At 40.3% G+C, this 13,123-nt stretch overlaps 1 protein-coding gene across 2 annotated transcripts in view; it reads right to left on the bottom strand.

Annotated features, from left to right (window-relative positions):
* Window positions 1-13,123, bottom strand: part of PARP8 (poly(ADP-ribose) polymerase family member 8) — a 261,740-nt gene that overhangs the window by 12,753 nt on the left and 235,864 nt on the right. For both annotated transcript variants that reach the window (XM_066602737.1, XM_066602738.1), the window contains 5 exons: window positions 11,658-11,770; window positions 8,954-9,026; window positions 6,016-6,085; window positions 5,686-5,759; window positions 816-885 (listed from right to left, as the gene is read on the bottom strand). In XM_066602737.1, the coding sequence (XP_066458834.1) occupies window positions 816-885; window positions 5,686-5,759; window positions 6,016-6,085; window positions 8,954-9,026; window positions 11,658-11,770 (400 nt within the window). The remainder of the gene's footprint in view (window positions 1-815; window positions 886-5,685; window positions 5,760-6,015; window positions 6,086-8,953; window positions 9,027-11,657; window positions 11,771-13,123) is intronic.

Below are 13,123 nucleotides of genomic sequence, written 5' to 3' on the forward strand. Positions count from 1 at the left end.
AAGGCCATTGAGTCCATTTCTATTACCTAATGTAAGAAGCACCTATTGGTCAGTGAATGCCCCATTGAGTACTTCCATTAGGAAGTACTCATTGAGCATTACTGATAGCTTCAAGAGATGAGCGAACCTACTCGGCCACGACCCTTTTTTTCCCGAGCGCCGCGATTTTTGAGTACTTCCGTACTCAGGTGAAAAGATTCGGGGGGCGCCGTGGGTGAGTGGGGGGTTGCAGCGGGGAGTGGGGGGTGAGAGGGAGAGAGGGCTCCCCCCTGTTCCCCGCTGCTACCCCCCGCTCTGTCACACCTCCCCCCGCCCCCCGGTGCCCACCGAATCTTTTCACCCGAGTACGGAAGTACTCGAAAATCACGGTGCTCGATCGGTAATTACTCGAAACGAGTATATTCACTCATCTCTAGTAGCATCATTACAGAAACAGAGAAGAGCATGAGAGGCTCCATAGACATCTGTCCCCTAGCTTAATCTGAATGGCTGAGGTGAAGAAGAGGGGGAATTAGTGAGGGACGGCAACTGGTGACTCAGAGGGAGGGTAGGCTAGAGGGGAGGCAAGTAGTGTATTAAGTCTCATCTGGTGGTCTGCTATTCTGAAGAAGACCCTGGCTTTGGCTAATATTCCCAGTCATTGTTACAAGACCTGTTAAAAGGCAAGACATTGACTTGCAGGAATGCTGCCTTCTAATAGGTGGCGCTGCAGAGACATGATTCTATCTTCCCGTTAACATAAAACGGGAAATAATAATAAGGAAGAAAAGATAAAATAATCAAAGAATTACTAAACTATAAACTGAACTTCTTACCTTCGCATAAGGCTATACATTTCAAGTTACGGCTTTGCAAAAATTGGGATTGTTGTCCTTTTTTCTGTGACTAAAATGCAAATAAAATGTTCATGGAAAGAATATTATTAGTTAGAATCTACAAACACATTATATGTGTAATATATGCACCAAAACAATTTTATACTAAATATCAGAATCGGCTATTTCACCTGTCAATAAAGTTTGCAAATAACAGATTGACCTTTTTGTGCAAAACTATAGCTTAACCCCTTAAGGACCAGGCTGTTTTGTACCTTAAGCACCAGACACCAAACACTTTTTCGGGATTTCACCCATGTGCTGGTTGAACTGTCCTATTTTTTTTTCCTTCAGCAGCCAAAATGATTTTTGCTGTGTTTCTGTTTCCGTGACACATAGGGCTATTTTTTTAATATCTTTTTCCGTTTTTTTAGTTTTATTGGGGGTAAAAAACTTTAAAAAAAAATGATTTTTTATAACATTTAGAGTTTGTTTTTTTTTAAGTTACTATATTTACATTAAAATAAATTATGGGAATGGGGTTCTCAGTTTGCTTCAGATGTTTTGATCTATAATATGTATGGTTTTGGATTACAGGGTGCATACGGCAACGGTTTTGGTTGGCTTCAACTTCGGGTTATTTTCTTTCTTATGTGTATATTTTTATTTTATTCTGTAAAATTTTTTTTACTTATGTATGTAATTTTTTTTTACTATCTATGTCTCCCATGATGTCATATAAGACCTTTGGGGGACACTCACATGTTTTGTTTTTTGTTTGTTTGATACTTTCCCACTGTAGCTGGAGCATCCATAGGAGCCCCAGTTACAGGGAAAAACATCCCCTGTAGTGACAATAGTCACTGGCAGAGCTGATCAGGGTCTGCTCACGTAGTGGAAGTTATACTACCACTTTCACTTTTTAATTTCAACTGATTTTATTGAGAAAAAGATAAGCGAGTTATTACATGCTGATCAGCTAGGAAATTCCCCTTGCAGGGGGTGCAGTAATGTAGTTTCACAATAAAAACAAAGCATTTAAACAATTAACTTCCACACAGGGTCCCATTTACAGGAAATCTAACATATATTTCTGTTGTTCTCTTTTACTCTTTTGTTCTGTTTGAGGGGAATGTGAAATCAAGATTAGAGTTATTAAAACTATGAAAGACCATAGGGTCACTTTCACTTTTTAGTACAGAGCGCTCATTGAGCGCTGTGTACTCAGGGAAAGCAAAAGGCTGAAAGGGTTAAAAAAACCCTCCTGCCTTCTCCTCCAGGTTATCAGCTGTGACTAACAGCTGACAACCCGACATGCTCCTGCTTGATTGCAGAAGAAGGGGCTTTAATCCTGCGCCGTATTTTTACAATTGGCTGGACAGTGCTTGGTCCTAAATGGGTTAATGTAGCCCCGTTCTTTCACCTGATGATGGATAGTTAGTAGAGATGAGCGAGCATACTTGTTTGAGCTTGATGCTCGTTCGAGTATTAGGATGCTCGAGATGCTCGTTACTCGAGACGAGCACCACGCAGTACTCGTCTCGATTAAACGAGCACTGACCATTGAATTCAATGGAGCTGGCAACACAGCCGGCTCCATTGAAAGCAATGGCCTGCCAGCGAGCGCCGGATGAATTGTCGGGAAGGGCTTAAATATATAAGCCCTTCCCTGCAATTCATCCAGAAATGTGTAAAAAAATATATATATATACTCACCTTGTCCCCGCAGAACGATGTTAGCCCATTGAATTCAATGGAGCCGGCAATACAGCCGGCTCCATTAAAAGCAATGGGCTGCCGGCGATCGCGGGATGAATTGTCGGGAAGAGGTTAAATATATAAGCCCTTCCCTGCAATTCATCCAGAAATGTGTAAAAAAATATATATATATACTCACCTTGTCCCCGCAGAACGATGTTAGCCCATTGAATTCAATGGAGCCGGCAATACAGCCGGCTCCATTAAAAGCAATGGGCTGCCGGCGATCGCGGGATGAATTGTCGGGAAGAGGTTAAATATATAAGCCCTTCCCTGCAATTCATCCAGAAATGTGTAAAAAAAAAAATATATATATATACTCACCTGGTCCCGGCAGACGGAGTTCAGCGCGGCCAGCGGCAGTCCTCCTGAACTGCTCTGAACAGCTGTGAGTAGTAGTCAGCAGTCGGGGATTTAAAATCCCCACCTGCTGAATGAGCTGCCTCTAATTGGTCACAGCCTGACCAATCAGAGGCAGATTCCACTCACACACCCATTCATGAATTTATGAATGGGTGTGTGACTGCTGCCTCTGATTGGCTGGGTTTTAACCAATGACCAATCAGATGAGAGGCAACAGTCACTCACCCATTCATAAATTCATGAATGGGTGTGTGAGTGGAATCTGCCTCTGATTGGTCAGGCTGTGACCAATTAGAGGCAGCTCATTCAGCAGGCGGGGATTTTACATCCCCGGCTGCTAAATACTACTCACAGCTGTTCAGAGCAGTTCAGGAGGACTGCCGCTGGCCGCGCTGAACTCCGTCTGCCGGGACCAGGTGAGTATATATATTTTTTTTATTTTTACACATTTCTGGATGAATTGCAGGGAAGGGCTTATATATTTAACCCCTTCCCGACAATTCATCCCGCGATCGCCGGCAGCCCATTGCTTTCAATGTAGCCAGCTGTTTTGCCGGCTCCATTGAATTCAATGGGCTAACATCGTTCTTCTCTGCCACAGCTGTTACAGCTGTGGCAGAGGAGAACGATCTTTATGCTGACAGTGCGGGGGGGGGGGGGGGGCTCACTCTTGCCACTATTGTGGCTTAATAGTCGGACCTGGGAACTTGAGATGCAGCCCAACATGTAGCCCCTCGCCTGCCCTATCCGTTTCTGTGTCGTTCCCATCACTTTCTTGAATTTCCCAGGTTTTCACAAATGAAAACCTTAGAGAGCATCGGCGATATACAAAAATGCTCGAGTCGCCCATTGACTTCAATGGGGTTCGTTACTCGAAACGAACTCTCGAGCATCACTGAAAGTTCGACTCGAGTAACGAGCACCCGAGCATTTTGGTGCTCGCTCATCTCTAATAGTTAGGCAAAACATGATGGGGGTGGGGATGGCTAGTGGTTACATTTCAGCTCAGGACTTCACTGCAGCTTTGAATATACATGAAGGGGATTGTGGCCGGCGTTCAATCCCCATATTCTAGCATGATAGGAGTCAGCTTGGTGACCTCCCGATATCCATACTATTATGGCATGATCTATGATCCATGAATACTTTAGTCTACAGAGCTGCAAGACTCTTGTAATTTTAATATTTTGATAGCTGTTTTACTTCATTTATATAATAAAGGTTATATTTTACTTCGGTGTGGGTCATAACCAACAGGCTTTTGGTTGCCCTGAGGCAGTTTTATCTATTAGTTTAACAATTGGTGTGGCCCTTGGCAATTCTTGAAGTATTTTTTTTTATAAATAGAGATGAGCGAGTATACTCGCTAAGGACAATTACTCAATCGAGCATTGTCCTTAGCGAGTATCTCCCCGCTCAGCAGAGAAGGTTTGGCTGTCGGCGCGGGGGGTTGCGGCAGCTCAATCTTTGCTCCCAAGCGGGCAGGTACTCGCTAAGGGCAATGCTCGATCGAGTAATTGCCCTTAGCGAGTATACTTGCTCATCTCTATTTATAAACTATAACTTAAGAGGGCTTTTTAAAAATAGGCATTCACATTTTTTACTCCACGCCCTTCCAGTAATACCCATAGGTTTCAATGAAGAGAACCTGTGGCCCTTTTTACATATGGGGTGTTTATTGCATCTTCTCTTTATATGCATCATTTCTTAAGAATACATAGATATAATTGGTGTGATAATCAGATAAGATGTAACAAAGTAGATTCTGATTATATGTCCCTAGATAGATAGATAGATAGATAGATAGATAGATAGATAGATAGATAGATATGATATAGATAGATATGATATAGATAGATATGATATAGATAGATATGAGATAGATAGATAGATAGATAGATAGATATGAGATAGACAGACAGACAGATAGATATGAGATAGATAGATAGATATGAGATAGATATGAGATAGATAGATAGATAGATATGAGATAGATAGATAGATATGAGATAGATAGATAGATAGATAGATAGATAGATAGATAGATATGAGATAGATAGATAGATAGATATGAGATAGATAGATAGATAGATAGATAGATAGATAGATATGAGATAGACAGATAGATAGATAGATAGATAGATAGATAGATATGAGATATATATAATTTCTACAGCCCTTTACTTCCTCCCTTTGTGAAAGAGACAGAAAAGGTGAGAGAAAGAGATGGCAAAACCAAAGGTGATAAAAAGAGAAAGAAAGAGTGCAAGAGAGAGACTGATTATGACTGTTGTCTTCCAGCTCTAGGGTCCTGGGTAAAATCCCACCAAGGACAACATCTGCCTGGAGTTTTTGTGTTCTCCCCGTATTTCCTCTTGGCACCCCAGTTTCCTCCCACACTAAGATGAACTTAGATTGTGAGCCCCAATGGGGCTATGGAAAAAGTATGCGCTATATAGATGTATATAAGAGATAAAATCCAGATAACTTTACTATGAAAGGAATAGGATGAAATAATTTACTGCTGCCCTTTACTTCCTCCCTGCTGAAAGAGAGATAGAAAGAAAGAAAATAGAAACACGTCCTCATACAATATTTAGCCCAGCCTCCGCCAATATTGATCCTGAAATGGCCATCATTTTTATTGGGTATTTATCCAGAAATATTACATAGATTTAAAGATGATAAGACAAATAATTACAAATAATAATGGGTGGGTCATATATCTGAAAGACCAGAAAAATAATACCTGTGATGTATTACTGCTTTTGCTGCTAGGGGGGTCGTCCTTGGCTGATACTTTCTGTTGCTTCTTGTTCATCCCTGTGTAGAAAATAGTAAAAGAAAATGTTTCACCCTACAAGGTCTCATGCATGCATACAGCCCCATTCAATGCCCCTGCCATACAAATGCCATGGTGCAACCGAGTGTTCCTTTGGGGAGAGGGCTGTGTTTTATTTTTGTCTATTGATACAAACAAGAATGAACCATGGACCATCCACATGACTGTCCAGACATACGTAATATATAATATATAAATAGGAAAAATCCACTGGCTTGAAGAGGAAGTCTCATTTACCTGAGTAGCCAAATGATATGCTTGCCAATGGACTTAGATATATTCCACTTCCGTACATGGCACCGTGAAGCTAAATCGATATCAAGAAAGATATGCATCACATGAATGGCTTACATCATCATTCAATACCTTAACATTCTTCACAATAGCTTTTAAAATACGTTTGCAATGAACAAACAAAAAATCTATAGATATTAACTCCAGCCGCTGAGGTCACTTCACAGGTTGATTGATTCAGGCAGGTTCATGCCATAAAATGATTTAAGAAAACAGAACAAAATCTGAAGATTATTGCATCTGACATGTGTTGTGTCCCAGTCACAAAAATCCTATTAAATGTTAAAATTCAATGTCTTGGCTTCATCTGGTGTCCGGTGTTTGAGGTTTGTTATTAAAAAATAATTTTATAGAATCAAAACGATGTAATTGCATTTCAGTGCTGGAACTTTGGACTTATTTGTATGACACATTACCTTACTACTAAAAGTTACATCTCAGAAACAGAAAAGACGGACTGCAGAAAAGCCCCAACTGTTTATCTGGTCTGCCCTTATACTGTATTATCTCCTTCTTATTTCTCTCTTATGCTTAGCTCAGGTAGGTTATGTTCACTTACTGTTGATTTTCCAACCACGTCTGCTGGAAGTTCGTTCTAGGCTTCTACTACACTCATTGTAAAAAAAAAATTGAATAAAACTTTCACTGTGTGATTGTAATGCTGATAACAGTAAGTGATTCCAGTATCAGAGCAAAAAGGATTTATTGCAGGCAACTGAACACTTGAAGGGAGGCTCTAGTACCCTGTTGTACTGCCTCTAGCCTGGATACAAGATGTGATACGGACGGGCATGGAGGCTCTAGTACCCTGTTGTACTGCCTCTAGCTTGGATACAAGATGTGATACAGACAGGCATGGAGGCTCCAGTACCCTGTTGTACTGCCTCTAGCCTGGATACAAGATGTGATACAGACAGGCATGGAGGCTCTAGTACCCTGTTGTACCACCTCTAGCTTGGATACAAGATGTGATACGGGCAGGCATGGAGGCTCTAGTACCCTGTTGTATCACCTCTAGCTTGGATACAAGATGTGATACGGGCAGGCATGGAGGCTCTAGTACCTTGTTGTACTGCCTCTAGCTTGGATACAAGATGTGATACGGGTGGGCATGGTGGCTCTAGTACCCTGTTGTACTGCCTCTAGCTTGGATACAAGATGTGATACAGACAGGCATGGAGGCTCTAGTACCCTGTTGTACCACCTCTAGCGTGGATACAAGATGTGATACAGGCAGGCATGGAGGCTCCGGTACCCTGTTGTACCGCCTCTAGCTTGGATACAAGATGTGATACAGGCAGGCATGGAGGCTCCGGTACCCTGTTGTACTGCCTCTAGCTTGGATACAAGATGTGATTCATGGGGCATGGAGGCTTTGTTGGACGATGAGACGATCCTCTCTACTGGTGGTCTGTTGAGGGCATCCTGAGCCCGGTCGCCTTGTGTTCGTGCCCTCACATATCCACTGGTCCTAACATCACCTAACAGTCTCGACAGAATGGCCCAGGTGGTGGACAATTTGCCAATACCACCATCCAGCTTATTGCATTCCAATAATGCACCCCTCTCAAACTCTGTAAGTTGGAGAAATCTCCTCTCTGTCTAGTGGTCAACAAGCGCTACACTAGCGGAAAAAGAGGTCACTACACACAAGGAGCCTCTAAGAGCCTTTTTATAGGCCTTAGGTGACAAGACCATTCATGCAATCACACCACAAGGCTATTCATTTGCATATCTGCCTGAGATGTAACTAACTGCATGCCGAGTTTTGCAGCAAAATGACAACTTCTTCTAGGGGCGCGATTTATTTTTAGAAAGAGAGTACTTTTTCAATAAAGTAATATTTTCTGATATTGCTTGTGATCTTCCCCCAACTAATCTCAGATTGAACCTTCTTGTTCTAGTGCTAAGTTTCCTAATAAAGACACTTTCCTCTATAGATGCCATGAGTAAGGATGCTATCCGAAACAAGTAATTAAAGCAGGGGCACGCTATTCGGTTGTTTGTTTTTAAAGACTTGGATATTTATTAATGGATATTGATATGTTTTAGCAGTTTAACTGATCTCATTCATCTCATTGCTATTATGTTCATGCACGATTCCTGTGGACTCAAGAATAGTTGGAGCTGATAATTGTCAATTCTAAAACAAGGTGAGCTGATTAACCTTGTTCACAGTACTTGGTACATCCTTTTTTATGATTACCTAAATTGTTTAGGTTAAACAAGCAAAAAACTGGATTGTTGGCTGGTATATAATATCAGTCAGCAGAAAAAAGAATGAGAAAAATAATTAAGGCCGTGAGGGAAAAAGTCTTGGTTAGAAGAACCTAGAGTTTGTTCAAGCAGCTCCAATGCAGATCTATGTGTCGCCATGGTTACAGACTACAAACAAAACCTGTGTGTAGTCTGAGCATACACAGAGATGTAGCATTTATTAGTATGACTGGTGCCTCATGATAACTTAATTTACAGCATTATAGTACGTTGTAGTTAAGCTACATGTTAAATGTCAAGTTAACTTTTGCTAGATCTTTACCATAGAGGCAGATCATGCAGTTACTATGGGACCGTTGTAAAGAGTGGGACAAACCAGCTATTGGGTGGTGAGAACCTGCCCACAACTCTCCATTTCAAAGAGCTACATTATTACGAACCAGGTGATGGGAAATTGGCCCAATGGTTATTCCAAGAGCATGAAGTGGAAAAATAAACACCAATCCCTTCTGTCATCATTGGCCAAACCTGGTACCATAATGGAAGTCCAGTTAGATCTTTCTTATGTGGCCTCCTGTTCACTAAATATGCCACTACTTTGTGGCCACAGTAAACTCCTAGAAGTTTCAACAGTAAGTTATTTGTCTAGAATATTTTACATTACCTGCAGTCTTGTATTGGAAGCAACTACTAATCCGTTTCTCAGAATAGAGTGCCAATTTTCAATGTGCGAGCCACTGTAACACAAAACATAATTCATGTTCTATCTGTAGCACTCATTTTACACAATGCAGACCAGCGGTCCCCAAGCTTTGACTCTACCCATTGTGGAGCTATAATTCCCAGTGTGCCGTAATAACCCCCAGGTATCATGGCATACTGAGAGCTGTAGTTTTGCAAAAGCTAAAAAATTACAGATTGTGGATCCCTACTGTAAAACGTGTACCACATCCAAACTATATGAAAACTTTTAAAGGGTCTATTCCAAAATGTAAAGTTATCCCCTATCCATGTGATATGTGCAATACTATGGTATTGCATTATACTCTATCAGCGATCAAACGATTGCAAGTTCAAGTCCCTTATGGGAACTAAAAAATGTAAATTGTGTTAACAAAAGTTTTATTCATTATCAGGGAAAATAAAAGTTATAAAAAATTTAAGGAAAAAAAACCTTTTCTCATATGTATAATAAAAAAGTCAAAAAACGAATTACCCATAAACATATTTGGTATAGCTGTGCTTGTAAAATTCCAGTCTATCAAGGTAAAGTATTATTTACTCCGCATAGCGAACATCATCAGAAAAAAAATACATATTGTTAAAGTCGTGCTTTTTTTGGTCACCCTGACTCCAAGAAAAAAATGAAAAATGGAAACTATAAAAACTACAGCCCTTACACAACCATGTCAAAGGAAAAATAAAAAAGTTATGGTGGTCAGTAGATGGCGGCAGAAAATAATTTTATGTGTTCCCCAAAAATTTTACTTTTTAAAAGCAGTACAAAAAGAACGATGTAAATTTACTATAGTGGTAATCGTAGGGACCCATAGAACACAGTTATAATGAAATTTCTGCCGATGCGTATATGTCATATAAACAAAACCATCATAAAAACAAGACGGCAGCATTGTGTTATTTTCCATTTCACTTAACTTAGAAATTAGTAGAAGATTTTCAGTACAGTATATGGTACATTAAATGAAAAATACAACTCGCCCCGCAAAACACAAACACTCATGTTGATAGAATAATAAAACAGTTTTGATTTTTGGAAAGTGGGGAAGAGAAACCAAAAATTGAAAAAGAAAAATGGGTCCCACCCCTAAGGAGTTAAAGGGGCTTTCCACAATTTAAAAAACAATGCTAAAGGGAAGATAATGGTGGAAAATAAGGAAATAAGCTGTAGTCACCTATCCAGTCTGGTCCCTGGTCATGCACTGTTCATCACTCTTGTGACTGATTACCAATCACTGGCTTACACTGTCAAGTCTCATTCATGCACAGATGCCTACAGAGGCCAGTGATTGGTAAGCAGTCACATAAGCAAGGAACAGCATGTGATCACGGCAGTCACTTTCAGGATTGGACTGGAAGGGTCCATAGTGGCAGCACTGGAGCAGGGAGGCCATTAGAAAGTGAAGTATGGCTTTTTTTTCTTTATTTTCCACTGTTATCTGATCACTGATATATATTTTTTCAATTTTGGAAAACCCCTTTAAGACTCATAGACTATGACAGAATCTATGCCAAAGGTAACAGTAATACAATGCATTCTCCTTTGTTGCCAGTGCAACTTTTAGAAATACATGGTTATTCAAATAGGAGGAGCAGAATTGGGAAGTTAAGTACAAACTAGAAAAGACAGGCACATCAGGTTCAAAGTTTTTATGACATACCAGAAAGTTCAATTTTCTGCCATACTGCTGAGATTTTTCTTGTTCTTTAAAGTTTATAGTAAAATAGCGACATTACAGGAGAAATTGTTTTGTGTGCCTGAGTTTGCCAAGTGTGAATCTATTGTTCAAGAGCAACATGAATTGCACTGTCTATTCCAAAAACAGCCAAGTCGTCACAAGGAAATTTACGAGTGGCACAGAAAATTTGTTGAATTTCGTTGCATATGCAAACGGAAAAGTGCTGACCTCCCCTGCATGACTCATGAAAATGTGCTGCAATGTGGCAGAAAATGGAACTTACTAGTATGTCATATAAAACTTTGAACCCTCCTCTTTTCAGTGATGTGTGGATTGTGTACCTCTCTTTTGTAGCTTGTTTGTAATTAGATCCCCAAACCTGCTCCTTCTTTTTGAATAACCCTGTAAATAAAGGGCAGCTCCAACAAAAGAGTAGATATTTGACCCACATTAGTGAAATAATCTAGATAAGTGTGTTCTTATCATAGAATTATATAATGGTAGAGTCGGAAGGGACCGCCAGGGTCATCGGGTCCAACCTCCTGCTCAGTGCAGAATCACTAAATCATCCCAGACAGATGTCTGTCCAGCCCTTGTTTGAGGACTTCCATTGAAGGAGAACTCACCAACTCCTGTGGCAAACTGTTCCACTTAACTGTGTTTTAATATTTAGGAATCTAGTGTGTTCTTAGACACACCAGATTCCTAAATATTCAAACACATTTTATGTTTGTGGTGTTTACGTCTAGAATAGGTGTGCCATTACTTATTTAGATTTTTTTGCAGAAATTTCTGTGACTGTCCCATTCATCTGAATTGAGCTTGTAGAACCCATCTACTTCCCCCCATTAACCCATTCATACGCATTAAATTGATCTTCAGACAAACAACTTCCTGCAAAAATCTGCTCTGCAAATTTTTCCTTGAAGAGCAGAAAATGCTAGAACTTACTGAAATGCAAATGTGCTTCCGAAAAGTTTTTTAGCAGCTCTGAAATTCGCTTCTTTGGCTGGTGGACTGCTGAGTAGTAGGAACTGGTGAGGGGTGTGCATAAATTTCAGTTGCTGCAAAATATAAAATATGCATCTTCAGATTATCACAGGTCTGTAGTGACAGATCACATAAATGCAAGGTCAGTCACACGGTATAACAGGTTAGTGGATGGAGTTAAAAGGGTTGTCTGGGATCTAGCTCCTAGTTTAAAGCCTGGTTTAGACAGCGATTATCGCTCAAAAGACGTCTTTTGAGCGATAATTGTCCTGTGCATTTAGCAAGGTGATCGCTCAAGTTTTGAGCAAACACTTTGCTATCCGAGCGGGGTATGCAGAAGACAAACAGGGCCGCTTGTCTTCTGCATCCAGTTGTTCTCTGCTCGGAGCGCTCAGCTTGTATACAGTTGTGCGCTCCATGTGGAGTATGAAGAACACAGCTGGACTGCTCTGTTCTTCATACCCCGGCTGTGGTCATGGAGCAGGATACAGCTGAAACAATAGTATCAGCTGTATTCAGCTGTGAATTTCTGATAAGGCTCATCGTTCTCTTTCAACACGCTGAAAGAAAACGATCAGCGATTCGTTGATGAAAACTGCACGATGTTAGCGCAGTTACACACAACGATTATCGCTCAAATGATGGCTTTGAGCGATTTTTGAGCGAGAATCATCAGGTCTAAATGGGCCTTTACAAACAACAATTAGAAACTTATTAAAGTGCATTGAATTGTAAACGTAGGAGACCACTGCACACAGCCAACGGCATGATAAAACATCACTCTTGCATAATACTGTACTTATGGTTTACTATGTCCATCCAGTTCAGTCTTTTAACCCCCAATGTTGATCCAGAGGAAGGCAAAAAAAAAACAATAAGGGAAAAGCCAATTTTCCCCAATAAGGGTAAGTCTGATAGCTGTGTGTAGTAATAGTATACTAGAACAGCTAGGGTAAAGTTGTCAAATACAATGAACTCTCCTCATGCACATTTAACTGCTCAGCACTGTACATATTGGGGGGCAATAGATAGGTGGCCTGTACAGAATAATGTTTTTTCACTTAAAATGTAATGTCCTGCCTTTAGTGTTACACATTTTTCATACACGTAGTTTATGATAATTAGTGTTGAGCAAACAAACCAGTAGAACCTTGTTTCAGATTAAGCTTTGCTAAAAGTTCGGCTTGGTATGAACCTGAACTAAGCTTTTAGCAAAGTTCTACTCTGCCAGTGACTGCTTGTAATTATGCCTAGTTATGATAGTTTTCAAATGTTTTTTGAAAAGCTGTGGCCTACCCCACTTGAACCAACATGGAGTTGTCGGATTCATTATGTTAATAGATAATATGGAAGGGCAACAGATGGATGGTATAGAAATAGAAGCAGTCTAGTGTATAACACTGTCTAAGAGTCATTAAAGAGTGTTA

This window comes from Eleutherodactylus coqui, chromosome 5, assembly GCF_035609145.1.
Source record: "Eleutherodactylus coqui strain aEleCoq1 chromosome 5, aEleCoq1.hap1, whole genome shotgun sequence".
Lineage (NCBI taxonomy): Eukaryota > Metazoa > Chordata > Amphibia > Anura > Eleutherodactylidae > Eleutherodactylus > Eleutherodactylus coqui.